Raw genomic sequence first — 27,818 nt, 5'->3', positions numbered from 1 at the left:
TAGTAGCAGCAGAAGTAGTAGTAGAAGTAGTAGTAGTAGTAGTAGTAGTAGTAGTAGTAGTAGTAGTAGTAGTAGTAGTAGTAGTAGTAGTAGTAGTAGTAGTAGTAGTAGTAGTAGTAGTAGTAGTAGTAGTAGTAGCAGCAGTAGCAGTAGCAGTAGTAATATAAAGATAGAACACGCCTTAAGGATAGCTTGCTAAATTTATATTTTATTTTTAAACTTATCTGAACGCTAAAGTCGCTTTAACAATGTACACCACTACATGACCTTTTGTTATCTCCGGACGGCTTGCTCTGTTATCTTGTCCCACAATACAAATATGATCGGTCTAAACCCTGGCTACATACTGGCGGTGCACTCTCATAGTTAAATTTGATTTTAATGTCTTAATATGCTCGGTCCGGATGTGCTTTTTAAGTGTTTGTAATTGGTGGAAAGCTGAATTACGATTACATATCTGGTGAGTACGGATTATTGTTATTAAATTTAACATCAGTGATAAATTGTTTATTTGTGTTATAATGTTCATAGAAGCAGCGGTCGCGATGCGTGAGGCTTAACACATACAACAGAAACTCGTGGGAATGTTAACAGTTGGTAATTATAGCAGGTCCATGTATGGGTCTGTGTATTTTTACAGATTGCTTTGCAGCGTTTTTATCGTCTATTGCAAATAGGATATAATTGGATACGTGATATTATGCAATTGTGTAGGAAATAATTTGGTTTGACAGTGAACTTAACGTTACAAGATATGTTTGCAATCTGTTTTTACGCATGCCATACCCTACTATTAAAAAGCGGCCAACTATGAGTATCATAAGTGTTCTGTTTATTTGTCATGGACAAATCACAACTTCATAGATTAGCGTGTTTTATGATTAGCCATGTGATTGTCTCTCCACAAACTGCATAGATGTGGAATGCGTGTGTTTGTCTCTCCATTAACCGTATAGATGTGGGATGCATTAAACTCTAGTAAGTTCGTATTTGCTTATTTAAACTGTATATTTGCTGTAAACATATAGACTGTATGATTTGCATTCTGATCTTTATATGATTGGTATGATATTGGCTGGATTATACTGGTATATTCAATGCACGATGGAGAGTTATAGTTAGGCACATCTTTTATTGGTTAGAAATTGGAAAGTTGATATGAATTTATGTAAGTCTTTGTGATTTATTAACGCCTTAGACGTATTTACGGTGTGATTAATGTATATGGTAAATCAATCACAGTAAAGTTGATTATATTTGTTCGATGACTGACTAATTAATCGGTGGACTAAATCCGTTGATTGACTCTTAAAGCGGTTGATTAGTAACCAACGGCATTTAATTGGCATTAATTTAATTGCTACGATTCCTTGTGTGGGATCTTTGTTTATAATTAATGTTCGAAACAAGTCAACATGACATCTTAATATTAAATATGAAACTTTCCAGACTTCAATCATTTTGTTATTAGATAAAACTTAAAATTTTAAAAAGAGGAATGATATGTTTCATGTAAACTCAAAGACATTGTTTGTATCTTCTTTGAGGTAAGCAATAATATACACACAAAGTGGAACAGCTACACCATCAAAAGAGAATGTTGAGTCCTTTATTTATATCAAGGAAACTATAAAAGAACAGAAAACAAATGTTTAAGACAAAATACAAAATCCAATAAAAATCCTCAATAACGATAAGACTTGGTTAATCGCCTAAGCCTTTCGATGCAAAGCATTCAGTTTTAAAGTTGGTTAAATGGAGCTCCAAATATCCAAATCTTACAATTTTCTCATAGTTATTCGCTTAGAATGTAAGTGATTATACAAAATAGTACTCTAAATTTAAGTACTCAATTATATAATGCCAACCACAGCATCAGAATAGTAACAAAATAGTGACACAATAGTGACAGAATAGTGACAGAATAGTTACAAATTGTAGCAGAATAGTAACGTTTTAATGCATGATTTTACTATGTTATGTTTTTAACTGAAGCAACTACTCAGCATTATTATTAATTAAAAAGTATCATAAGACACTGAATGTATTCGCGATACCTATTATTAAAGATAATCAATTTTGTACAGCATATAGATAGAGCAAATGTAATTTAAATACATGTTTCGATCAAATTGAGCATACCTTCGTCGGACGACAAGCTTGTTTCGCTATCTGGGTTTACATAACCAATTTGAACCAGTTATCGAAAGAGAAATAAACATGGGCTGAATGATCTCTGTTCAAACAAATAGGCGACATGGTTATTAGACGCTCGACCGCGTTTACAAAAGATAACGGCAGTTTGTCTGTATATGCACTGTTGCGGAAGTAAATACATGGAGAAAAACTAGTTGCATATTGACTCGAATTCATGACGTTGCACATACGATAATTTCCATTTATCAATCAATCGATCCTTTGATCGATCCATTGATCGATCCATTGATCGATCCATTGCTCGATCGATCCATCGATCGATCCATCGATCGATCCATCCATCGATCCATCCATCCATCCATCCATCCATCCATCCATCCATCCATCCATCCATCCATCCATCCATCCATCCATCCATCCATCCATCCATCCATCCATCCATCCATCCATCCATCCATCCATTCATCCATCCGTTCGTCCGTCCATCCATCCGTCCGTCCGTCTGTCCGTCCGCTCGCCCGCCCTTCCACCCGTTCGCCCGCCTGCCCGACCGTCCGCCCGTCCGACCGTCCGTCCATCTAACCATCCATCCATCCATCCATCCATCCATCCATCCATCCATCCATCCATCCATCCATCCATCCATCCATCCTTAATTCAAGTAATCATTTAAATAATTCGTCCATACAGCCCTCTATTTCCGCTCAGCATTTAACAAAGCGGATAAATGTAATCACAATACTGCAAAATATTAACTATTGAATGCATGCGATCAACGTTATCAGTTGTAAGCAATCATGCCACATGGTTACAAAAGTGGTATGATCTTGACAATTTCCTGAATGTATGGAAGATTGCACTTGAAACTGTCGATATAGGCTTAAGCCATTCTTTATTAAACAGTCTTAATTTTCCAATATATAAAGTCGTACATACTTCACGTTACAATTTATTACTATGTTTACTAATTATAAAAACGGTGCCTTTGATTGTGTAGACATTACACCTTTTTATGTGCCAAAGTAGAACAGCATTGCATTACACAAGGTATGTCATAACAATTTATGCATAAACCTCAATTCGATGTTGCGTCATAATCCTGTCGCAGTTAATAGTACTGTTCTTTATCGTGGGATAAGCAACACAACGCCACCTGCAATGATAATGTGTTGTCATGCAATTTTGTCTAATAATTGTATAACTCATTTTATTGATTATGTTTTCATGCAGAGTATTAAACTGTGTGTAGATAGTTGAGGTTTATAGTTTATAAAAAAGTTGTTAAGTTTTCATATTTTCATATATTCAGTAATACAATTTTACTGGGTATGTGTACCAGGTATTTACCAGTTAACTATAAATAACGCAAGTGGATTGATCATCATCGTCATATGGTAACCTAGGAATGCAAATTGTGCATACGTAGTGAATTGTATATATTTTATTTTTAAAATGATCAATCTACTTGAGTTATTTATAGTGTGTTTATCATTTCGCGATGTACTTTCGATTTGACGAAATTTTATTACCAAATATACTGAAAATATGAACTTTTTTCAAGCAATCTAATATACCAGTCTTGATATTGTAATCAATATAAACTAATAATTATAAAAAATAAGTATTTAGAAATTTTATTTTTTCGTCATTTGTGGTTGACGGTCCCTTTCTTAACGTAATTGCGTTTGGAAGTTAAGAAGGCCAAAACCTGTATCAAGTAAATTAAATTTCAAAAGTGCAGTAGGATTGTCTGCGTGCATAAAATATTGTGGGGAAACATGGTGCAAACATGGAATTAATGTTTAAAAAAATAAAATGTCTTGGGAAAAGTTATTATTCAAGAGATATTCTTCTGAAATCGGGATGTTATATTTTATTCAATTATTCAAGATTATACTATGCTAATGCTTTTACATTATTTAGAATGTTTTAAAATGCTATTTTTTTAATTGATGTTTATGTACAGTCTACGTTCGAATAGGCGATGAATATGGCTTTATAAGCAAAACATGATTCATAACAAATGGCATATTGACAATTAAATTCTACAATTGTTTTAGTTGTCAAGTTACAATACTCATCAAAATATTCGTCATGTACAGTGATGTGTTTAATCGTCGTTCTTAACAGACAATTGAACGCATGTGTCAATAAAATTGCTCTACATTGTTTCGTTTTCACGTTTTAGTGAATTGTTACGCTCACCTAACAACGACCCAACGTTAAAACACTCCGGACAAAATACTAAGCCTGTATATTTCTACTTCAGTTACGAAGTATGCACTTAGTACATGCAGTCCAATTGAAATAGCATGGCTATTAAGAACATGTTATATAAACAATTACATAATACATTTTGCGCATTCTTAATATTCTCTCTATTTTGTATATTTTTAGTTTGACGGATGAGGCTGGTTCCTGGAACCTCGATGATACGTAACTATGGTAACGACGATAGGACAATCCAGATAAATTGAGATGCAAGATACGCATTGGTTGATGTTTAACTTTTTCTGAAGTTTCGTACACAGTTTCATTAAACAAATTAAAATCTTAACGAACATTAAACACAATTGGTATATAGAACGACGTTTTTAAATTCTCATATAATTACCGAAAACGACTTTTTGACACCTCGTTCAGAAGCAACATGTATATAAAAGCAGAATGTACTACGTATTCAAATAAAAGATGGCATTCAAAACAACATATTTCTACGAGGTTTTAAAAGCAAAATGAAGAATTTTATGTATAATGTGACACTTTGATGGAAATAGTAGGCTGAAGATTTTTTTATGTTATTGACATGTTGACGGATAACTTTTTATTATTTCTGTGTTACACAGAAGAAGAAGAGTCGCTCAAGGAAAGGCGGCAAGAGTCGCTAATACGACACAAGTTAAAATCTTGTCGTGATAAAAAATGACAATGGGGTGTCGAAAGATTCACAAAAAGTTTCTACTACTGATTGGAGTATTTATAGTTCTGACTATTGCGCTCAATTTCATTCCACAATATAAAATACTGCAGAAAAATGGAATCCTTTTTAATTTGCCACATTTGGATTCGGCGTTATTCCACAACCAGTCCACAACAGTTGTAACTCGGAAACGTGAACAAGTCCAAATATGGAAACTCCATCCGTCTGATGATAGAATATTAACGCAGGCTAAATTCCGGCCAAACGTGGATTTCGATAGTTTGCCTCCTAAACGAATCCTACTCGCACAGGGTTTGTCTGGTTGGGGGGTGCAGATGGGGAACAAGGCCTTCGTTGAACATCAGTGTCCCGTACAAAACTGTCATCTGCTGGAACACCCACCTCCTGGCGAAATTATTGATGCTCGGATGTTTAAAGAAATAGAATTAAACGAAAACATCCAGCGAGAAGCTTTATCGGTCGTTCCGCGACACCCGGATCAAGTCTGGATTATGTTTGGGCTGGAGAGTCCGGAGGCTAGTCCAATGTACACAAATCTTAATGACGTCATCAACTGGACCGCCACCTATCGTTTCGATTCCACAATGGTGACGCCATACGATAAATTTAAGACATACGACAATTTTACGAACATATCAGACTTCAAACCTTATAAAAACTTTGCCGCCACCAAAACAAAGATGGCTGCTATTTTTACGTCCAATTGCTACGCATCTAACAATAGACTGGATATTGTTAAAGAACTCCAACAATTCATAAGTGTAGATTTTTACGGATTCTGTGGGACATTAAAGTGTGAACGAGGAAATGAAAAGACATGCTTTCAGAAGCTCAGAGACGAATATAAGTTCTATTTGTCGTTTGAAAATGCGAACTGTCGGGACTATATCACCGAGAAACTGTTCCTGAACGCACTGAGGTAAGTGGAAACGCCTTCAAAGTATAACGTATACATTGATATAGAGATACAATATATCATCAAACGAGAGGTTTTGAAGGAAGATCTATTTGTTAAATATATCTATGTTTGAATATAAACATGTTTAAACATTACCATGCTTTCTATTATATCTTTTGGTTTTGTTTTAAAACTAGATCTGTTCCTAATACGGAGAATAATAAAATTCTAGCGGCGTGTATTGCTATCTTAAATCCGTGCAGTACAAATCTAATTAGGAAGACATAAATAACGATCATATATGTATCATACTAACAAGAAACACTGATAGAATTGAATTTTGTTCAGGAATATTTGCTATTTTAAGTGTTTTTTTATGAAAGTGATTTAAATGTGGGCAATTATTGCAATACATGAATTTGATTTATCGCTATAACTTACATTTCAGAAACGACGTTGTTCCGGTCGTGATGGGCGCGCATCCCGACGACTACCGCAGGGTGGCGCCACCGGGCTCATACATCCACGTGGAGGACTTCGGGTCAGTACAGGAACTCGCCAAATACCTAAAATTCCTCGACAAAAATGACAAAGAATATAACAAGTACTTCCGCTGGAAGCAGACGGGTTCATTTGTTGACACGAAATTTTGGTGCCGGATTTGTTCGTTGCTATGGGATCCAGAAAAACCCCGTATATCTGTACCTGATTTAGACAGTTGGTGGCGAGGGAAAGGAATCTGCATCGGCAAAAAACGCTGGGACGAAGTAGGGCAGCTGAACGTTACATAAAAAGACCCCGCTGATTAAGACAGGGATTTTATTTGTTAATAAAAAACAAACATCGAGAAGCGCTCAGCTAACGCTTGCAGTTGTATCCACGTGTTAAGCCGGGCAGAAATAATATGAGGGAACAGTATGTGTACCAGTAGACAATTTCAAACTATATGGTCTCATAAGTATCAACGCTCAATTGCTCATAGTAAACTTTAATATATAAAAAAAATATTTTGGCGTAGTAGTGTATAGACTCTTCCAGGAACTTAATGTCGATTGTACCTTTTGTCCGCACTATTGCCCATGTATTACATTTGGACTATACGAGTTGATCGGATTTACTGCATGTATTTCTGAAAGCTGAGCACGAGAACTATGTACAAATCATGCTTTCCGATAAAAATAATTTATAATTTACATGTGTTGCTAACCCAGATCTCTCAATTGAGAATGAAGTCAAACGCCTGTGCACATATCTGCAGTTTCAAATTATATTATTTTACACTTCGTTAAAAGAGCAGATAATTGACCCCAGGTTTTATCATTTTATGCTTTATGTCATGCTGTATATATTTTCTTGTATTGTATCGGCAATCAGTCGCTCGCCTTAAATACAATACTAGCCTGGAATAATATGCAATTATCTGCTGATAGATTTATTGAGTTTTATTATTGCTATAAATGATATTTGGATTTAAAACGTTATACGAGCATATGTAAAATGCCACCATTACGATATCTTTAATTGATATGGTTTTTCCTCGGTAGTTTTACTGCTTTATTGGATGTTAGAAAATATTTCCAACTCATGGTCTTTTTCATGTCCCATAAATGTTTTATTGTTATATCAAATACACCATATCGTTTTTATTACTGATGTTTACGCATGTTTCAAGTTACGTTGTTATAATAATGTATAATTTCATGTTAATAACTTTGTTGTTACCTAATAAAACAATACAACCAATGCTCATGACATACCATTGATATTATTAAACAGCATTGTGGTTGCCAATCGTGATACGTCGGCTATCTCCGGAATCCCCCGTAGTAGAATAAATCGTCTGCTGATCCAGAGAATGTGGTTGCTTCTACAAAGACACAAGGTTACTATGCACCAAGTAATTATTGTACGTACAGTCCAAGGCACTACATTATAAAAAAACCAATTCTGGAACCAGCACATACTCTCATCGGCACAATCAACGTCTACCTTATAAATGATGCAGACATCTTTTAAAGGTTTATAATATGATTTTAATTGAGTATCTGTCACTTCGCTTTATAATTAGAATATATTCTGAACGACACAAGATAACTATAATTGTCATTAACTTAAGCATGCTTTAACGCTGCCAGTGAAACGTACAACACGAGTTTATATTAAAAAAAGGTTTTCTGCTCTTCATCCGTATGTGGAAATCCAAGAAAAAAAGTTTTGAAAAAGTAAACATACATTTAGGTTTCGCGTTTAAAATCGGTTAAAATCGGTATGTATAAAAACGAACTTAAAAATGAAACTTGATATTTCCTATTAAACTTAAAATTATTAACAATGTTTTTGCGAGCTTAATATATAAACATATATTTTTTTTTATAAACATAACTGCCTTGACCACTTTTTATAAGTCACTTAATTATTAGAAATCATTGCAAAAATCTTATCAATGTTATATTCAATGTTATATGAGAACACTTTTACTTTTAATATCACTTGAAATAAGTATGAATTAAATAACCTTTTAATGTCTGAATCGCAAGTGTTTAAGTTTTTTGTTTGTTTTTAATTTGTCATACAAAGAGCACGTCTATGTAATTGAATTAACCTTTATTTCTTAATTTGTTGCAGTTGCAAGAGAACGTTTTTATTCTAATAACAGTCAAGTCCCAAGTTTTCAGTTGCATTCTATTAGTCCACCAACTCAAAAAATTGAAAATCTACTTAACACTTGCAAAAGTATGTGCACATGTATAACTTACATGCGTTTACATTTTGTATTTATTTTTTTCTTTCAAATAATACGAACTTTGATTATTATATTTCAATCAATAACTTATATCTCTCCTGTCTATACGCAAACGCATTATCATATACGAATGTATAGTAAATAATGAAACTTAAGTAAATGCAACGGCAAGTAGCATAAAAAGTCAGATAAAAACGTGTGTTTAACAAACAGGTAATTGCAGTTGTAACGGGACTATTCAAAACAACGTTTGGCGTGTAAGTTGTCATCACATGCATTATAAAAAACACATCTGCATTTAAGCTTAAGTTGATTTTACACGTCAGTTCACGTGTAATACGAAAGTCGACGTCTTCTTGCAGTTTTATGGAATGTCTGCTTGTACATGTGTTTAACTTTATAAACAAACACTACAATTGCCAATAATTGTCCTCCGTTTAACAACATTAACGCACCACCATTTTTTTCTTATTATGACTTAGTTATGAATACCATTACTGTCAAGTTAGGGCTTGGTAGAATGCTTAGAAAAAACATCATGGTGTAAAACTACTTGATTTATGTAAATAGCACAGTTGGCAATAGTTGTAAGCAAACTTTTTATTGTTATAACTGGGGCTGCACCGAATATCCGAAATATCCGAGATTCGCGGATCCAAACGAGGATTCGCGGATCTAACCGTGATTGGTAAAATCCGGATCTTATTTGAGTTTAACCTTTCGTTTGCGTTAATTGTTTCTTCCGCCCTAATACGTTTCGTTAAATTGTTTCTTTCTGTTTGAAAGGCTGACTGGTATGTAGTTTGTCACAATTATCGCTACTTTTTCGACAAAAACATGGTACTACACAGTCTACTTTCGTTTTCGATGGTGCAAAATGGCGCAGAAGAAAAATCGCGATGCACATAAACAATTAGAATCCTCGGTGTGGAAGCATTTCGGGATTTATCAGCTGATAAATCCCGAAATGCTTCCACACCGAGGATTCTAATTGTTTATGTGCATCGCGATTTTTCTTCTGCGCCATTTTTTGCGGAATCTGGACCCGGGTATAATTTTTTTTTCGAACAACGTAAGTCAATTTTGTCATCTACTTAGTATTTGTTTTTGTTTTTGATGTCGTTATTTCTGCTTCCACTACTGCTGTTGCGGCTGCAGCTGCATTTACCAATGCTGCTAAAGTAGTATAAATATTGTTAGCTGTAAAGTTTATAATAATAATAATAAAAGTTAATTACTTTTCTCATAAGACATATAAACGTTCTGGTGTTTCAAAACATAATATTGGTTATAACAATATAAATTATACTTTATTTTGCGTATTTTTACTTTCAAATTAGGATTCGAACCGATATTCGATATCCGAGCGTTTGGATTTGAATTCGGATCCGATTGAATTTTTGGATGCGGTGCAGCACTAGTTATAACGGTACGTCTGTCAATAACTATGTGTTTACAAGGAGAGCAGCTTTTCGTCTATATCGGATTTGACCGTTTCTTTAACGAATTAAGTGATCGCGCCACGTAACCTTTCTCCGTACTATGTAATAATGTCTCGTCCGAGTATCAGTCTTACACCGATGCCAATTATAACTGGGATTATTAGGTACGTGATCAATTTCGTTCTCGGGTAATTCCTATGTTCCCTGCATTAAAAAATATTTTGCAACATATAGATTTGTACTGAAACCATTCGCATTGTTTCGCACCCGTTTTTGTCTCCAAATGTCGTGATTATAATACAAACCATAGTTTTAATCTAAACACCTGTATAAAGCATGCATACTGGTTTGATCACGAGTGCGTTGCTTCACGAAATGTGTACCATGCCACTTTACGTGTTTGTAACTCTTGTAAAACAGATATTATTTGCAAGAAGAAAGCCTGTTGTGCAAGGCGAAAAATGTTGAAGATTGAACATGAAAAGGAGCATATTCCAAGATACTTTTGGCGATGTGTCTAATAAAAGATAGCGCCTTTAAAAATATAATGTCGTTTTAATAATTAACTTTTTATTTGGAAAAACATAAGTTACAAAATGCCTGATTTGTTAATACCGAAGCAGAATATTTTGGTATAAATATTCATTTTAACTTAGATAGGTCCGCATTTCCAGAACTTGAAGTAGCTATACCTGTTGAAGATACAACATTTGAAACGAAATAAATCATCTGGTAGTGATTGTATTATGAAGGAATACTTTCTTGAATTTAGTGATAAGTTATCGACCCATTTGTGCGACTTTAAACGATATCTTTGTATTGGGCTTCTTTCCAGATTAGTGGTCAGAAGGGGTTATAGCCCATTTGCAAAAACGTGTACTGCTAATGATGTAAATAACTATAGAGGGTCACTAAAGTAAGTTGTTGCAATATTATGTGTTCTGTTGAAAATAGTAATAACCACGATTTTAAATAAGTGCATCGAAAACTTTTTGAGATGAAACACTATTATTTTCTATGCGCAGTTTGGATTTCGGAAAGTATATTTAACAACGTGTTTTCTGATGTTAATTCTTCAAAATAATTGATATTAATATCAACGTGTGTATGCTATATACGTTAATATGGTAAAATGGTTTGATCGTGTATACTGCAATGCATTAAAGTTTATAATATATATAAGTCTGGTACACAATCCTAATTGCGTAGAATAGTGAAGGATATGTATGCAAATGTTAGGTCGCGTGCGAAATCATGTAAATCTTATTCAGATTATTTAAGCCATGTTTTTGGACTGATGCAAGAGGAAGTGATGTTGCCGATCGTGTTTTCTTTATTTTGTTGCTGACATTTAACTAAGCCTTATAATAATTGTCTGCTGCACAAAAAGGTTCAAAAGAATATGTCGATAATTATAGATCAGCTGTTTATCAAAGCTCTTAACAACCTCTTTATATAATCGCGTTTAAAAATATTTGTGAACATAATACACCAACGGACGGTTAATTCGGATTTTGAAAGGGTGTTTTTCGACGGATTTAATATGTATTCTTCATTTTCTTTTTCAACAATATTTAATTGTCTTTTTGTCTTTCTGTCTTTAACAAGATTTCATAAATGTTCTCATATACGTGTAGAACACAGTGTATATTCTTTGCTAAGATTGAAAATCTACTGTTACTTCAAACGCAATACCATTTTTGTAGTAATACTTTATAAACGCAAGTAATACATATTGGCTATTACTTATTGTGTATAGGTCTTTTATATAGACTTTTATAAGGCAAAGGTGTGCTTTAAGAAGTAAATGTTTAAAAGCACCAGATATCATGATAAGCAACAGCAGTTGAGACCTTACGGTTTTCAATGGTCAAATTACGGAATGTTCACAAACCGTTTGGGTGATCAGACCTCCGACGGGCGATATCGGACGAATAGATTGTGTGATACTTGTATCGTATTCCATGAGCTCCCATGACAAGTGGAGTACATTTTCATCCCATCAGTGAGTGCAATGAAATACACCGGAGCATCTCAGTAAATTAATATTCCGTTGAATATGACAAAAGAATTTCGTACGATGTAAAACGAAATTTATATGCAATAGATTGAATGGGATATATACATTTTATTAACTGTTTTACAACGCACTACATTTGAGAACTAACTTGGCATAGACTTGTGCTTTGTTTTGCTTAAAGTTAATTGTCTATTCATTGTTGATAACATGTTGTATATTATATTGTTTACACGTTAAATCCTCATTGCATGGCTACTTTATTGTTAAAACTTGTTCCGTTTTAAATAAATACGCAATACATGGTAATGAAAATAGACATATTGTTTTGATAGTATGGAGGTATTATCGAAATCACATCAACTGTCAGACACGTGTGTGTTTGCTGCATTTTAATGATTTTGTTGTTTTGATCACAAAAAAACTGTTACTCGTGTTGACCTTAATGAATAGATGTTAAATGACATAATGAATTGCAAGTTGTTTAAGGGATACGTGTAATGATCGAATGCGGAATTCTAAGAGAATGTTTGCTTTACTAAGGATCACTTTCTGTAAAATGTTTCCTGTTTTGCTATGTAAATTAAACATAGTCCCCGGCATTCCTCTGCGCTATTATCAAGAATAAGCCCTAAACCATTTGTGACAGAACACCTACTATATGCTTGCACTGATCACAACTGGAATCAACGCCTTGGAACGATCAATTGAATCAACGCCTTGGAACGATCAATTGAATCAACGCCTTGGAACGATCAATTGAATCAACGCCTTGGAACGATCAATTGAATCAACGCCTTGGAAAAGTCGACTGAATCAACGCCTTGGAACGATCAATTGAATCAACGCATTGGAACGATCAATTGAAATGATTTGGGGTTTAAACACGTTTGAGAACGCCTTGGAACGATCAATTGGAATAATTTAGTGTTAAACACGTTTGAGAACGCCTTGGAACGATCAATTGAAATGATTTAGGGCTTAAACACGTTTGAGAACGCCTTGGAATAGAACGGTTAATTGAAATGATTTGGGGTTTAAACACGTTTGAGAACGCCTCGGAACGATCAATTGAAATGATTTAGGGTTTAAACACGATTGAGAACGCCTTGGAATAGAACGGTCAATTAAAATGATTTAGGGTTTAAACACGTTTGAGAACGCCTTGGAATGGAATGGTTAATTGAAATGATTTGGGGTTTAAACACGTTTGGGAACGCCTTGAAATGATCAATTGAAATGTTTTGGGGTTTAAACACGTTTGAGAACGCCCTGGAACGATCAATTGAAATGATTTAGTGTTTAAACACGTTTGAGAACGCCTTGGAACGATCAATTGAAATGATTTAGGGTTTAAACACGTTTGAGAACGCATTGGAATAGAACGGTCAATTGAAATGATTTGGGTTTTAAACACGTTTGAAAATGCCTTGGAACGATCAATTGAAATGATTTGGGGTTTAAACACGTTTGAGAACGCCTTGGAACGATGAATTGAAATGATTTGGGGTTTAGACACGTTTAAGAACGCCTTGGAACGGTAAATTGAAATGATTTAGGGTTTAAACACGTTTGAGAACGCCTTGGAACGATCAATTGAAATGATTTGGGGTTTAAACACGTTTAAGAACGCCTTGGAACGATCAATTGAAATGATTTAGGAATGAAACACGTTTGAGAACGCCTTGAAACGATCAATTGAAATGATTTAGGGTTTAAACACGTTTGAGAACGCCTTGGAACGATCAATTGAAATGATTTGGGGTTTAAACACGTTTGGGAACGCCTTGGAACGGTCGATTGAATTAATTTAGGGTTTAAACACGTTTGAGAACGCCTTGGAACGATCAATTGAAATGATTTAGGGTTTAAACACGTTTGAGAACGCCTTGGAATAGAACGGTCGATTGGAATGATTTGGGGTTTAAACACGTTTAAGAACGCCTTGGAACGATCAATTGAAATGATTTAGGGTTTAAACACGTTTGAGAACGCATTGGAACCATCAATTGAAATGATTTGGGGTTTAAACACGTTTGAGAACGCCTTGGAACGATCAAATGAAATGATTTAGGGTTTAAACACGTTTGAGAACGCCTTTGAACGATCAATTGAAATGATTTGGGGTTAAAACACGTTTGAGAACGCCTTGGAACGATTAATTGAAATGATTTGGGGTTTAAACACGTTTGGGAACGCCTTGGAACGATCAATTGAAAGGATTTAGGGTTTAAACACGTTTGAGAATGCCTTGGAATGAAACGGTCAATTGAAATGATTTGGGGTTTAAACACGTTTGAGAACGCCTTGGAACGATCAATTGAAATGATTTAGGGTTTAAACACGTTTGAGAACGCCTTGGAATGGAACGGTTAATTGAAATGATTTGGGGTTTAAACACGTTTGAGAACGCCTTGGAATCATCAATTGAAATGATTTGGGGTTTAAAAAGGTTTGAGAACGCCTTGAAACGATCAATTGAAATGATTTAGTGTTGAAACACGTTTGAGAATGCCTCGGAACGATCAATTGAAATGATTTAGGGTTTAAACACGTTTGAGAACGCCTTGGAATAGAACGGTCAATTGAAATGATTTAGGGTTTAAACACGTTTGAGAACGCCTTGGAATGGAATGGTTAATTGAAATGATTTGGGGTTTAAACACGTTTGAGAACGCCTTGAAATGATCAATTGAAATGTTTTGGGGTTTAAACACGTTTGAGAACGCCCTGGAACGATCAATTGAAATGATTTAGTGTTTAAACACGTTTGAGAACGCCTTGGAACGATCAATTGAAATGATTTAGGGTTTAAACACGTTTGAGAACGCATTGGAATAGAACGGTCAATTGAAATGATTTGGGTTTTAAACACGTTTGTGAACGCCTTGGAACGATGAATTGAAATGATTTAGGGTTTAAACACGTTTAAGAACGCCTTGGAATGATCAATTGAAATGATTTGGGGTTTAAACACGTTTGAGAACGCCTTGGAACGATCAATTGGAATGATTTAGTGTTAAACACGTTTGAGAACGCCTTGGAACGATCAATTGAAATGATTTAGGGCTTAAACACGTTTGAGAACGCCTTGGAATAGAACGGTCAATTGAAATGATTTGGGGTTTAAACACGTTTGAGAACGCCTTGGAACGATCATTTGAAATGATTTGGGGTTTAGACACGTTTAAGAACGCCTTGGAACGGTAAATTGAAATGATTTAGGGTTTAAACACGTTTGAGAACGCCTTGGAACGATCAATTGAAATGATTTGGGGTTTAAACACGTTTGAGAACGCCTTGGAACGATCAATTGAAATGATTTAGGAATGAAACACGTTTGAGAACGCCTTGAAACGATCAATTGAAATGATTTAGGGTTTAAATAAGTTTGAGAACGCCTTGGAACGATCAATTGAAATGATTTGGGGTTTAAACACGTTTGGGAACGCCTTGGAACGGTCGATTGAATTTATTTAGGGTTTAAACACGTTTGAGAACGCCTTGGAACGATTAATTGAAATAATTTAGGGTTTAAACACGTTTCAGAACGCCTTGGAACAATCAATTTCAATGATGTATGGTTTAAACACGTTTGAGAACGCCTTGGAACGATCAATTGTAATGATTTGGGGTTTAAACACGATTGAGAACGCCTTGGAACGATCAATTGAAATGATTTGGGTTTAAACACGTTTGAGAACGCCTTGGAACGATAATTTGAAATGATTTGGGGTTTCAAACACGTTTGAGAACGCCTTGGAACGATTAATTGAAATGATTTGGAGTTTAAACACGTTTGGGAACGCCTTGGAACGATCAATTGAAAGGATTTAGGGTTTAAACACGTTTGAGAATGCCTTGGAATGAAACGGTCAATTGAAATGATTTGGGGTTTAAACACGTTTGAGAACGCCTTGGAACGATCAATTGAAATGATTTAGGGTTTAAACACGTTTGAGAACGCCTTGGAATGGAACGGTTAATTGAAATGATTTGGGGTTTAAACACGTTTGAGAACGCCTTGGAATCATCAATTGAAATGATTTGGGGTTTAAAAAGGTTTGAGAACGCCTTGAAACGATCAATTGAAATGATTTAGTGTTGAAACACGTTTGAGAATGCCTCGGAACGATCAATTGAAATGATTTAGGGTTTAAACACGTTTGAGAACGCCTTGGAATAGAACGGTCAATTGAAATGATTTAGGGTTTAAACACGTTTGAGAACGCCTTGGAATGGAATGGTTAATTGAAATGATTTGGGGTTTAAACACGTTTGAGAACGCCTTGAAATGATCAATTGAAATGTTTTGGGGTTTAAACACGTTTGAGAACGCCCTGGAACGATCAATTGAAATGATTTAGTGTTTAAACACGTTTGAGAACGCCTTGGAACGATCAATTGAAAACTGTTACTCGTGTTGACTTTAATGAATAGATGTTAAATGACATAATGAATTGCAAGTTGTTTAAGGGATACGTGTAATGATCGAATGCGGAATTCTAAGAGAATGTTTGCTTTACTAAGGATCACTTTCTGTAAAATGTTTCCTGTTTTGCTATGTAAATTAAACATAGTCCCCGGCATTTCTCTGCGCTATTATCAAGAATAAGCCCTAAACCATTTGTGACAGAACACCTACTATATGCTTGCAATGATCACAACTGGAATCAACGCCTTGGAACGATCAATTGAATCAACGCCTTGGAACGATCAATTGAATCAACGCCTTGGAACGATCAATTGAATCAACGCCTTGGAACGATCAATTGAATCAACGCCTTGGAAAAGTCAACTGAATCAACGCCTTGGAACGATCAATTGAATCAACGCATTGGAACGATCAATTGAAATGATTTGGGGTTTAAACACGTTTGAGAACGCCTTGGAACGATCAATTGGAATAATTTAGTGTTAAACACGTTTGAGAACGCCTTGGAACGATCAATTGAAATGATTAAGGGCTTAAACACGTTTGAGAACGCCTTGGAATAGAACGGTTAATTGAAATGATTTGGGGTTTAAACACGTTTGAGAACGCCTCGGAACGATCAATTGAAATGATTTGGGGTTTAAACACTTTTGAGAACGCCTTGGAACGATCAATTGAAATGATTTAGGAATGAAACACGTTTGAGAACGCCTTGAAACGATGAATTGAAATGATTTAGGGTTTAAACAAGTTTGAGAACGCCTTGGAACGATCAATTGAAATGATTTGGGGTTTAAACACGTTTGGGAACGCCTTGGAACGGTCGATTGAATTTATTTAGGGTTTAAACACGTTTGAGAACGCCTTGGAACGATTAATTGAAATAATTTAGGGTTTAAACACGTTTCAGAACGCCTTGGAACAATCAATTTCAATGATGTATGGTTTAAACACGTTTGAGAACGCCTTGGAACGATCAATTGTAATGATTTGGGGTTTAAACACGATTGAGAACGCCTTGGAACGATCAATTGAAATGATTTGGGTTTAAACACGTTTGAGAACGCCTTGGAACGATAATTTGAAATGATTTGGGGTTTCAAACACGTTTGAGAACGCCTTGGAACGATTAATTGAAATGATTTGGAGTTTAAACACGTTTGGGAACGCCTTGGAACGATCAATTGAAAGGATTTAGGGTTTAAACACGTTTGAGAATGCCTTGGAATGAAACGGTCAATTGAAATGATTTGGGGTTTAAACACGTTTGAGAACGCCTTGGAACGATCAATTGAAATGATTTAGGGTTTAAACACGTTTGAGAACGCCTTGGAATGGAACGGTTAATTGAAATGATTTGGGGTTTAAACACGTTTGAGAACGCCTTGGAATCGTCAATTGAAATGATTTGGGGTTTAAAAAGGTTTGAGAACGCCTTGAAACGATCAATTGAAATGATTTAGTGTTGAAACACGTTTGAGAATGCCTCGGAACGATCAATTGAAATGATTTAGGGTTTAAACACGTTTGAGAACGCCTTGGAATAGAACGGTCAATTGAAATGATTTAGGGTTTAAACACGTTTGAGAACGCCTTGGAATGGAATGGTTAATTGAAATGATTTGGGGTTTAAACACGTTTGAAAACGCCTTGAAATGATCAATTGAAATGTTTTGGGGTTTAAACACGTTTGAGAACGCCCTGGAACGATCAATTGAAATGATTAAGTGTTTAAACACGTTTGAGAACGCCTTGGAACGATCAATTGAAATGATTTAGGGTTTAAACACGTTTGAGAACGCCTTGGAATAGAACGGTCAATTGAAATGATATGGGTTTTAAACACGTTTGTGAACGCCTTGGAACGATGAATTGAAATGGTTTGGGGTTTCAACACGTTTAAGAACGCCTTGGAATGATCAATTGAAATGATTTGGGGTTTAAACACGTTTGAGAACGCCTTGGAACGATCAATTGGAATGATTTAGTGTTAAACACGTTTGAGAACGCCTTGGAACGATCAATTGAAATGATTTTGGGTTTAAACACGTTTAAAAACGCCTTTGAACGATCAATTGAAATGATTTGGGGTTAAAACACGTTTGAGAACGCCTTGGAACGATCAATTGAAATGATTTTGGGTTTAACCACGTTTGAGAACGCATTGGAACGATCAATTGAATGATTTGGGGTTTAAACACGTTTGCAAACTCCTTGGAACAATCAATTGGAATGATTAAGGGTTTAAACACGTTTGAGAACGCCTTGGAACGATAATTTGAAATGATTTGGGGTTTCAAACACGTTTGAGAACGCCTTGGAACGATCAATTGAAATGATTTGGGGTTTAAACACGTTTGAAAACACCTTGGAATGGAACGGTCAATTGAAATGATTTGGGATTTAAACACGTTTGAGAACGCCTTGGAACGATCAATTAAATCAACGCCTTGGAACGATCAATTGAATCAACGCCTTCGAACGATCAATTGAATTAACGCCTTGGAACGATCAATTGAATCAACGCCTTGGAACGATCAATTGAATTGATTTGGGATTTAAACACGTTTGAGAACGCCTTGGAACGATCAATTGGAATGATTTAGTGTTAAACACGTTTGAGAACGCCTTGGAACGATCAATTGAAATGATTTGGGGTTTAAACACGTTTGAAACGCCTTGGAACGGTCAATTGAAATGCTTTAGGGTTTAAACACGTTTGAGAACGCCTTGGAACTATCAATTGAATTGATTTAGGGTTTAAACACGTTTGAAAACGCCTTGGAACGATCAATTGAAATGATTTGGGGTTTAAACACGTTTGAGAACGCCTTGGAACGATCAATTGAAATGATTTGGGGTTAAACACGTTTGAGAACGCATTGGAACAATCAATTGAAATGATTTGGGGTTTAAACACGTTTGAGAACGCCTTGGAACGATCAATTGAAATGATTTGGGGTTTAAACACGTTTGAGAACGCCTTGGAACGATCAATTGAAATGATTTTGGGTTTAAACACGTTTAAAAACGCCTTTGAACGATCAATTGAAATGATTTGGGGTTAAAACACGTTTGAGAACGCCTTGGAACGATCAATTGAAATGATTTTGGGTTTAACCACGTTTGAGAACGCATTGGAACGATCAATTGAATGATTTGGGGTTTAAACACGTTTGCAAACTCCTTGGAACAATCAATTGGAATGATTAAGGGTTTAAACACGTTTGAGAACGCCTTGGAACGATCAATTGAAATGATTTAGGGTTTAAACACGTTTGAGAACGCCTTGAAACGATCAACTGAAATGATTTAGGGTTTAAACACTTTAAGAACGCCTTGGAACGATCAATTGAAATGATTTTGGGTTTAAACACGTTTGAGAACGCCTTGGAACGATCAATTGAATCAACGCCTTGGAACGATCAATTGTATCAACGCCTTGGAACGATCAATTGAATCAACTCATTGGAACGATCAATTGAATCAACGCCGTGGAACGATCATTGAAAAGATTTGGGGTTTAAACACGTTTTAGAACGCCTCGGAACGATCAATTGAAATGATTTGGGTTTAAACAAGTCTGAGAACGCCTTGGAACGATCGATTGAAATGATTTACGGTTTAAACCAGTCTGAGGGCTAGCCGAGTCTCAAACTTACCCTGGTATTTATCACAATTTTCTGACATGACTTTTCAGATTGCTTTAAATGCATCCAAGTCAACTGACTCCAGGAAAAACTAGAACGTCGCGAAATTGTTGAACGTAAACTTTTGCATTTACATTTGGGCGCGGAAGTAATTTTTAATCAACATCCGTTTGCGTATCACATTCTATGTAATCATGTTGTTACTGCTCACCTGTTATCAGGTGTGAAGCCCTCGACAAATATGCATTATCGGCTATAGATAACATGTAAGTATAACACTTGACACATGCAATTTGTAATTTTTTGTTGAAGAAAACTATACTAAGTTATATTACATATATACATATACTCTCCTTAACATAGATAATCGTCTTGAAGATTCGTTTTATCAGCCTTCAAATAATTAAATGGCGAGTTCATCATGTTTCTTTGTTTATGTATTTCTATGGTATGTATAGTCTGCGCACTAAGCCATATTATAAACATGTGTACACACAATATTCAAGATTTTTCCCCCATTTTTTTCATCTAAGATTATGTGCTGCGTCGCAAATTTGTTAAATCATAAAATCTTTAGGTAGTATAGTGTAAGTATTTTATTTCAATATATTAGATTTAAGTGATCTATTTACATACTTATGTGCTTTAAATCCGACTTTTTAAATCCAAATATTATTTGAAAAACGAAATGCATTTTGTTGAAAGGAAGAAGTTTAAAGATATATTATTAGTCGTTAACAACCGTTTAAATTGACGTAAAAAATGCCAATTAGACTTATGTAGTAGAGAACTATATTTCTGAAAACGTATACTAAGAAATTTAAACATGCCGCTATAGTTGCGTTTTAAAGCAATACCGCAACGCAATTGCATAACCCTATTTGTAATATCACACAGTCATATTTTAATACATTTAATGTGTTATACTGACCTAAATTAAGAAACAAAAATGGTATTAAAAAGCGGGGTTGAACAGTATCTGGCGGTGAGAAATACTTGTTGACTATTTGTATTATTTAGTTTTTAACATTTCATAATGAAAGTAATGTTACATAGTCTGAAATTGATGGCACATCATTAGCCGAATCTCATTAACCGTTCATCGCCATAACTTTGTCATTGCGAGGTTATGTAATATTCGTTGCAGTATGCAGTCACTCCACATCGGCTTATTTCCCTCATGTGTATCAAGTAAGACACCTTGAAGGAGAGGAATACACTTTGAGAATCTATTTTTGCTAAGATTAAATATCATTGGTCTGATATTCGAACAAGCTACATGTCAATCAATAGACCACCATGAAACCACTACTGCTGCGCTTTACAATAACTTCAGGCGTTAACATACCTGTTGACCTGTATGTATAACATACATCATTTTATTTGTTGAGTGTGTATGTGGGTTTTACTATGTTAATATATATATATATATATATATATATATATATATATATATATATATATATATATATATATATATATATATATATAAATATATATATATATATATATATATATATATATATATATATATACATAATTCAACTTCTTTCATCGATAACATGTTACATTTTATACTATGTTGTGTATGTGAAATTTTTTTTTTACTATGTTAATCGTAAAAATAGTTTTCTCATCATGCCAAAAGCACGCACTATTGTAATATTGTAATAATTATATATTCTAAATAGTTTTCTCATTATACCAAAAAGCGATTTCGGTATATTATGTTCATGTATACAAATAAATATTCAATGACCATCAAGCACTAACATTACATTCACGAGTTTTGACCTGTAATACTAATATCTTTCTTCCTCTGTATTCAACTAACACTCACAGCAATCTTTACCTGAAGAATAACCATTTGCTTTATCAACTTGTAGGCTAGAATCTTATTTGTAGCTTAATTGCCGAAATAAATGTTGTTGTTGTTGTTGTTGCATCTGTAATTTCTTGTGATAAGTGTTTATCTGTTCAGTTAACTCTGCACTAGAACTGTTTTCATTGAACCAGAAACAACCAAAAATGAAATTGTTGTTCAAACATGTTAACGTAACATATAAACGATGTTAAGATGTTTTGTTTTTTGCATGTTCAATATCAAATGAGATGTTATCCCTTAAAGCGCCTTGATAGATTATTCTTGTCAGGGTTTTAGTTATGATTGGAACGGTTCGTATTCATATTGTCATCTATCACTTCTTCATACGTGTGTTATTGTTTAAACTGGCATGCTATTGTAAACCGATTACTGCTTGTATCAGAAGAACATTCCTTTATTACAGAGAACATGCAGACGACATGGCAACTGCTATTGATTCTGAAATACAAAGAACACTGTAACATTAATAGCGACTCATTAACAGTATTTTGAATATATTTTTAATAAAATAAATTTTTATTTGAATAACAATAAAGTAAAATAAAACAACAACCATGAATTGTTTAGAGCATTAAAGTTTGCATAGATGTGCATGAAATATCCTGTATGTTGTGTAAGTGTGTCTGATCTATGAACTGGGTAGAAATAAAAGGTGTTGGTAGTATAAATAGAGTAATAGTTAAACCCCAAAAACATTATAAAGAGATATATGAAGAGAACATGATAACCCGAAAGTCCGTTATTTAAAGAAAGCCACCAATGATTGCAACATATCAAGACCAAAAATACAAAACACAATTTAACGCATATTTGATTAAATTTTACATGTTGGTCAATTAACGTTACTGGCCGCAAATAACTAAATGTATTCGTTAAGTATAATTGTCTGCCCGAAATTATATTATGTGCAATCGTTGTGTCCTACATGTAGTGCACTTTTGATATACTTTTATATTGATTCATTCCAGTTGCATAAACATGATTTTATTTTCCTAAATTGTACTTCTATGTATTTTTTTGTTTATTTTTTCATTCATTATAAAGTTTGTTTATTTTCATTTAATCGGGAACATGCAGATAACTTTAGAAAATATGGTGGGTGACCTTTTATATCAACTGATACCAAAAGTCACCAGCCTCATGTTATTTATTTTGCCACTTGTTTATGTAGATAAAAAAATAAAAGTTAAATAAAACAAACTATACAAACTTAGCGATTTACAGCACAGCATAATATACAATTGACAATATTTCGTGACGTCGACATAGATAGATGTCTATTGAACATTGCACACACGAAATAGTTCTAGATTAAATCATTAATAATAACAGTTTGTACACATTTACTCACAATCGAAGCAATGACATAATACTTATCGAGAAATTATAAACGACGATAATAAAATTAAGTAATTCAATCTTTAAGTTCACACCGACAGCAAAATGCAGCCTTCTTGAACGGTTTGGTGCATAAGTGTGAAATGTAAACGCTCAACAAAAAGAAATATAAGGATGGAGTTAATAAGTGTTATCGGTAAGGGGTTTATTAAAACTTTAAAATATTGGATTAACGTTCCCGATTGCATTGTGCAGTTGTGGCTTAATACAGATGCATCTTTGACAGATAAGACAAGCTCTTTAAGCACCGAGACTCTTTCGGTCTATAGGACGTAAATTAGTTAAAATACCTATACTATTTTAAAACATTTTAAACTTTTAAACGAATATTAATATCTCGAGTTTCTGTGGATTATTGAATTACATCATTCAGTGTGGAGACCGAAACATTCGACAACACTAAACAAAAATTAGACCAGACTTAAAACTGAACGTCGTAGTGAAGTTTTAGTATACTGAAGAAAACGTGATATTGTAATGTATAATTAGTATGACGTAACTGTTGTTGTATGATTAATGTCTACATGCACTTCCATATGGAAGTGTGATCTACGTTAAATAAAACATGACAATGATGATTCGTATAAAACGGAACGTGAATATTCATGTATACTCGAACTCTCAATTTGACTTATAATCGAACACGAGCCTTGCAGCTTAATTTATAATATAATGACATATTACCTTTGTAGTATGATGTATTGAAACTAGTAATTAACCGAATGCAAAATTATAACGTTCGCTTTCAATTGGTTGAGACCAAACGCTTAATTATATTTAACTTGTGCATATTTAACGTTTGTATAAAACTATATTTTTACTTTAACAGTAACTGATTAAGTTAGGGACATTCTAATATTATAAACTGTCAGGAATATATATGCTGCACTTATATTATGGCAAAAATGACATCTCAAATAATGTCGATACAGATAAATGATAATAATCTTATTGCTACAATAATACAATAATAATAGAGTCCAATTTATTTCTGTAACGTATTTCGAAAATATTCTCTCAAAAATGCATGTCTTAGAATGTTGCTACAGTACATCGAAGCGGATAACTATCGGAAACTACGGCCCTGAAATAGAGTTCCAATAGCGGTAACTACGGCCCTGAAATAGAGTTCCAATAGCGGTAACAGTCATTTTGTCACTGACATGTTGCGGATTTATTCTATCAACGTTCACTGACGTATCACATTTCCGGGAATCGTTCTGTGACACCATATCCGTCATCAAGAGTGAATCAGCGATAAATATCGAATCTCCGCTTTTTTTGTATAGTGTTGAAAACTGGATACATGAACTCAGAGCCGGTTTTATAAATAATTAAAACGAGAAACTAGTTATTTATTTAAGCTATTTATGAGTTTGTATTTCTACATACCTTGTGAAACACACACTTCTCTTCACGCTTCATACAACTTTAAAGGGTTAATCAGCATGCATTTTGATACTTTCAATGTTCACGCACTTTCTGTGTACTTTCTGATGTTTCAACTGCATTATATGCCATTCTATTTGCAAATTCTATATACAACAACAAATACCTATTTACAAGCTTTCCTGAAAAATTCTTTTCTTGGTGTTAATAGCCGTTGTATTTAAATCGAAAACTGTAAATTTAATCAATTCGAATATGACGTTGGAAAACGCTTGCAAAAAGTATTATTCTGAAATAACACATACAATAAAAACAACTGCAACTCTAAAAAAACTCTATAAAATTCATTGCAGTCCGTTAAAAAAATACCCTATATGTGTACAGTATGTATGATTCAAAGGCCAATTATTCGAACTCTGTATATTACCTCAAAAAAAAAAAGCCTTTTGCAGCATAATATTTAATAAAGGAGTTTATCAACAAAAATGCGCGGTGATTTATTTGAAATATGATTAAAGTAGATTAAAACAATTAAAGCTAAAACAATAGAAGAAGAGAAATTACCTGACAACAATTTTAACCAATTATCGCAGCGAAAAGTAATTCGTTTCAGCTACTTGATTTAACTTACTCGCCTAAACCGCACTATTAATACACAATCATAATATGCGACTATTAAAACTCATCGCAAGAATCTTTGGCTGCAGATTCTAATTGAAGTAAGGGCCATGAAGCTATGGCGCTGTTGTTATATTTGATGTTGGAAGCAAACTATTTTGTTTGTTTTTGCCTAATATCCCAAGAAAGCTATTGGTCTTATCAAATAATTGCACAAAAACGACTGCTACCTCTGAATATTTGCATGATGATTCACATTCCCTATTGCACTCAATCTTAATGTTTGACTTAAAAAGGACTTTAATTTCACATAAAAAGAACCCAATGGAGCCACTGTCTTCAATAATTTAAACATTAACTACATTCATATGTGCAACTTTCACCGAGAACCAGCAATTCAAAGCCAGGGTATTTGTTCGGTTCGGATAGACAAGAACAAAGCTTAAAACGCTCCACTTCGTGGGGCCTTATGAATTAGGAACTATAAAAGTAATTTGCAGTTGTATTAAGTCTGCTGAAGTTACATTTAAAAAGTTAAGTATGATACAATACTTAATATTTTATGACTATTAATTGTTTGTTCGACGCAATTGTATTGTTTGTTTGATTGTTCAATATAAAAGTTTTCTGTTCAATTTGAAATTACTCATTTTGCTTTCATTTGCAAAAACCGTCCAATTGGCACAGGTCCAACATTCGCAAATCATCTTTGCTAATCTTGTTGTTCTTGTAATGTTCTCATTTAAGAACACTTTGTATCTTTGAACTACATTAATTGTATATTCATTGTATGGTGTATTTCATTATACACATGTTTCATTTTATTTCTATATTTTTGTTAATGCTGTGTACACATTTTTTTATAATTGACTATATTGGTCTAAGTAAAAGTAAATTGAAACCATGCACCCAAACATATACCACTCTTCAACGTTGTCATAGCTTAAGGGCTATTGGTACGATTGAAAGGGAATTTTTAATTCTAATAGTTATAACTCCTGAATATTAAGGCATTGGTATACTAACAGTTCTGTGCCCTTCTTAACCTACTGAAATATGACTTAATTAGATGCATGGTCCAATACTGCAGAGTTTAAATGCAAGCAAAACAATAAAATACTCCATAAAATGGTAGATCTGAACGGTATTGTGTTGGAAACCCATCACTTCTTTAAAAAGAAGAACATGTGCTATTTCAATTGAACATGTTGAACAAATAAAATATGGTACTGATCCTTAACATTCTTTTGCTATCTTCTACAATATATGTGCCTGCAATTTATCAACAATAGCCTTTTAAAGGGGTTTATAGTATATAAACCAAGAAGGGAAAACTAAAGTAAGGCCGGCTATCCGTTTAGTCGAGATCGTTTGTGTCGGTTCACAGTAGGTGCGCAGTTAACATAATGGTGAATTATATATTCAAGTCTGCTCATCAATTTTTTTTCGACAAACAATAATTGCATTTTCGACAGATAATGTATTTTTCTTGACATTTCCTATACACAATAATAAGGTTTTAATAGTTTCTTATGCAGTGTTTACTATATTGACTGTATAAAAATTGCTGCCTTTAGAGGCTATAATGTTTCAACGAGGTATAAGCAAAAGTCAATATCCACACTCTGTCATGTTTAAGAATGATCATTACTTTATCACTGACAATTCGCGCGGATTTATTCCAGCAATGTTCACTGATGTGTCTCATCTCCCGGTATTGTTACGAGCCACCATATCTGTCATCCGTTATGTGTTCTGTAACATTATTCCCACTGTAAATATAAAATCAACATTAAAGTGTGACAGACATAATGTTATTAATATGCCTATGACACATAACGCAAATATGAACTTTAACGCTAACAAATATATGTTTCTTTTTTACAAAGATGAGCATGATTTATGTTTAAATCACGTATTTGATTTACTAACACATAATACACATTATACTTTAACAGAATAGTAGCCTAAATGTTTTGATCAATATGCCATTCAATGCGTAGCATGTTCGATTCAATAAAGTATTATACGAATCGCGTTTTTAGTATCAAATAGTTCACTATCTTAGTCACTAGTATAACTTGTTTCACATGTGGGGTATTTATCTTTATTTTATATTGTTAATAATAATAGACATGTGTTTCTGTTGGCCTGACATGATAAGCGCATAATGAATAAGCGAAATGGTCTTCGGGTAAATGCGGGAATTATGATAAAAGCACAATTTGATAACATATTGATTCTG

General features: G+C 34.1%; 1 protein-coding gene across 2 annotated transcripts in view; it reads left to right on the top strand.

The window, feature by feature from the left end:
- The first annotated feature begins 295 nt into the window (after positions 1–295).
- Positions 296–27,818, top strand: part of LOC127833670 (glycoprotein 3-alpha-L-fucosyltransferase A-like) — a 65,176-nt gene continuing 37,653 nt past the window's right edge. The window contains exons 1-3 of one of the 2 annotated variants that reach the window (XM_052359067.1): positions 298–460; positions 4,555–6,017; positions 6,445–6,701. In XM_052359067.1, coding sequence (XP_052215027.1) covers positions 5,080–6,017; positions 6,445–6,701 — 1,195 coding nt within the window. In that variant the 5' untranslated portion in view covers positions 298–460; positions 4,555–5,079. Of the gene's footprint in view, positions 461–4,554; positions 6,018–6,444; positions 6,702–27,818 lie in introns of both variants that reach the window. The other variant, XM_052359068.1, reaches the window with a different exon arrangement.

Source organism: Dreissena polymorpha, chromosome 6 (genome assembly GCF_020536995.1).
Source record: "Dreissena polymorpha isolate Duluth1 chromosome 6, UMN_Dpol_1.0, whole genome shotgun sequence".
NCBI lineage: Eukaryota > Metazoa > Mollusca > Bivalvia > Myida > Dreissenidae > Dreissena > Dreissena polymorpha.
Note: the sequence above shows the minus strand (reverse complement) of the source record. Positions and strands in the feature narration are given on the sequence as shown.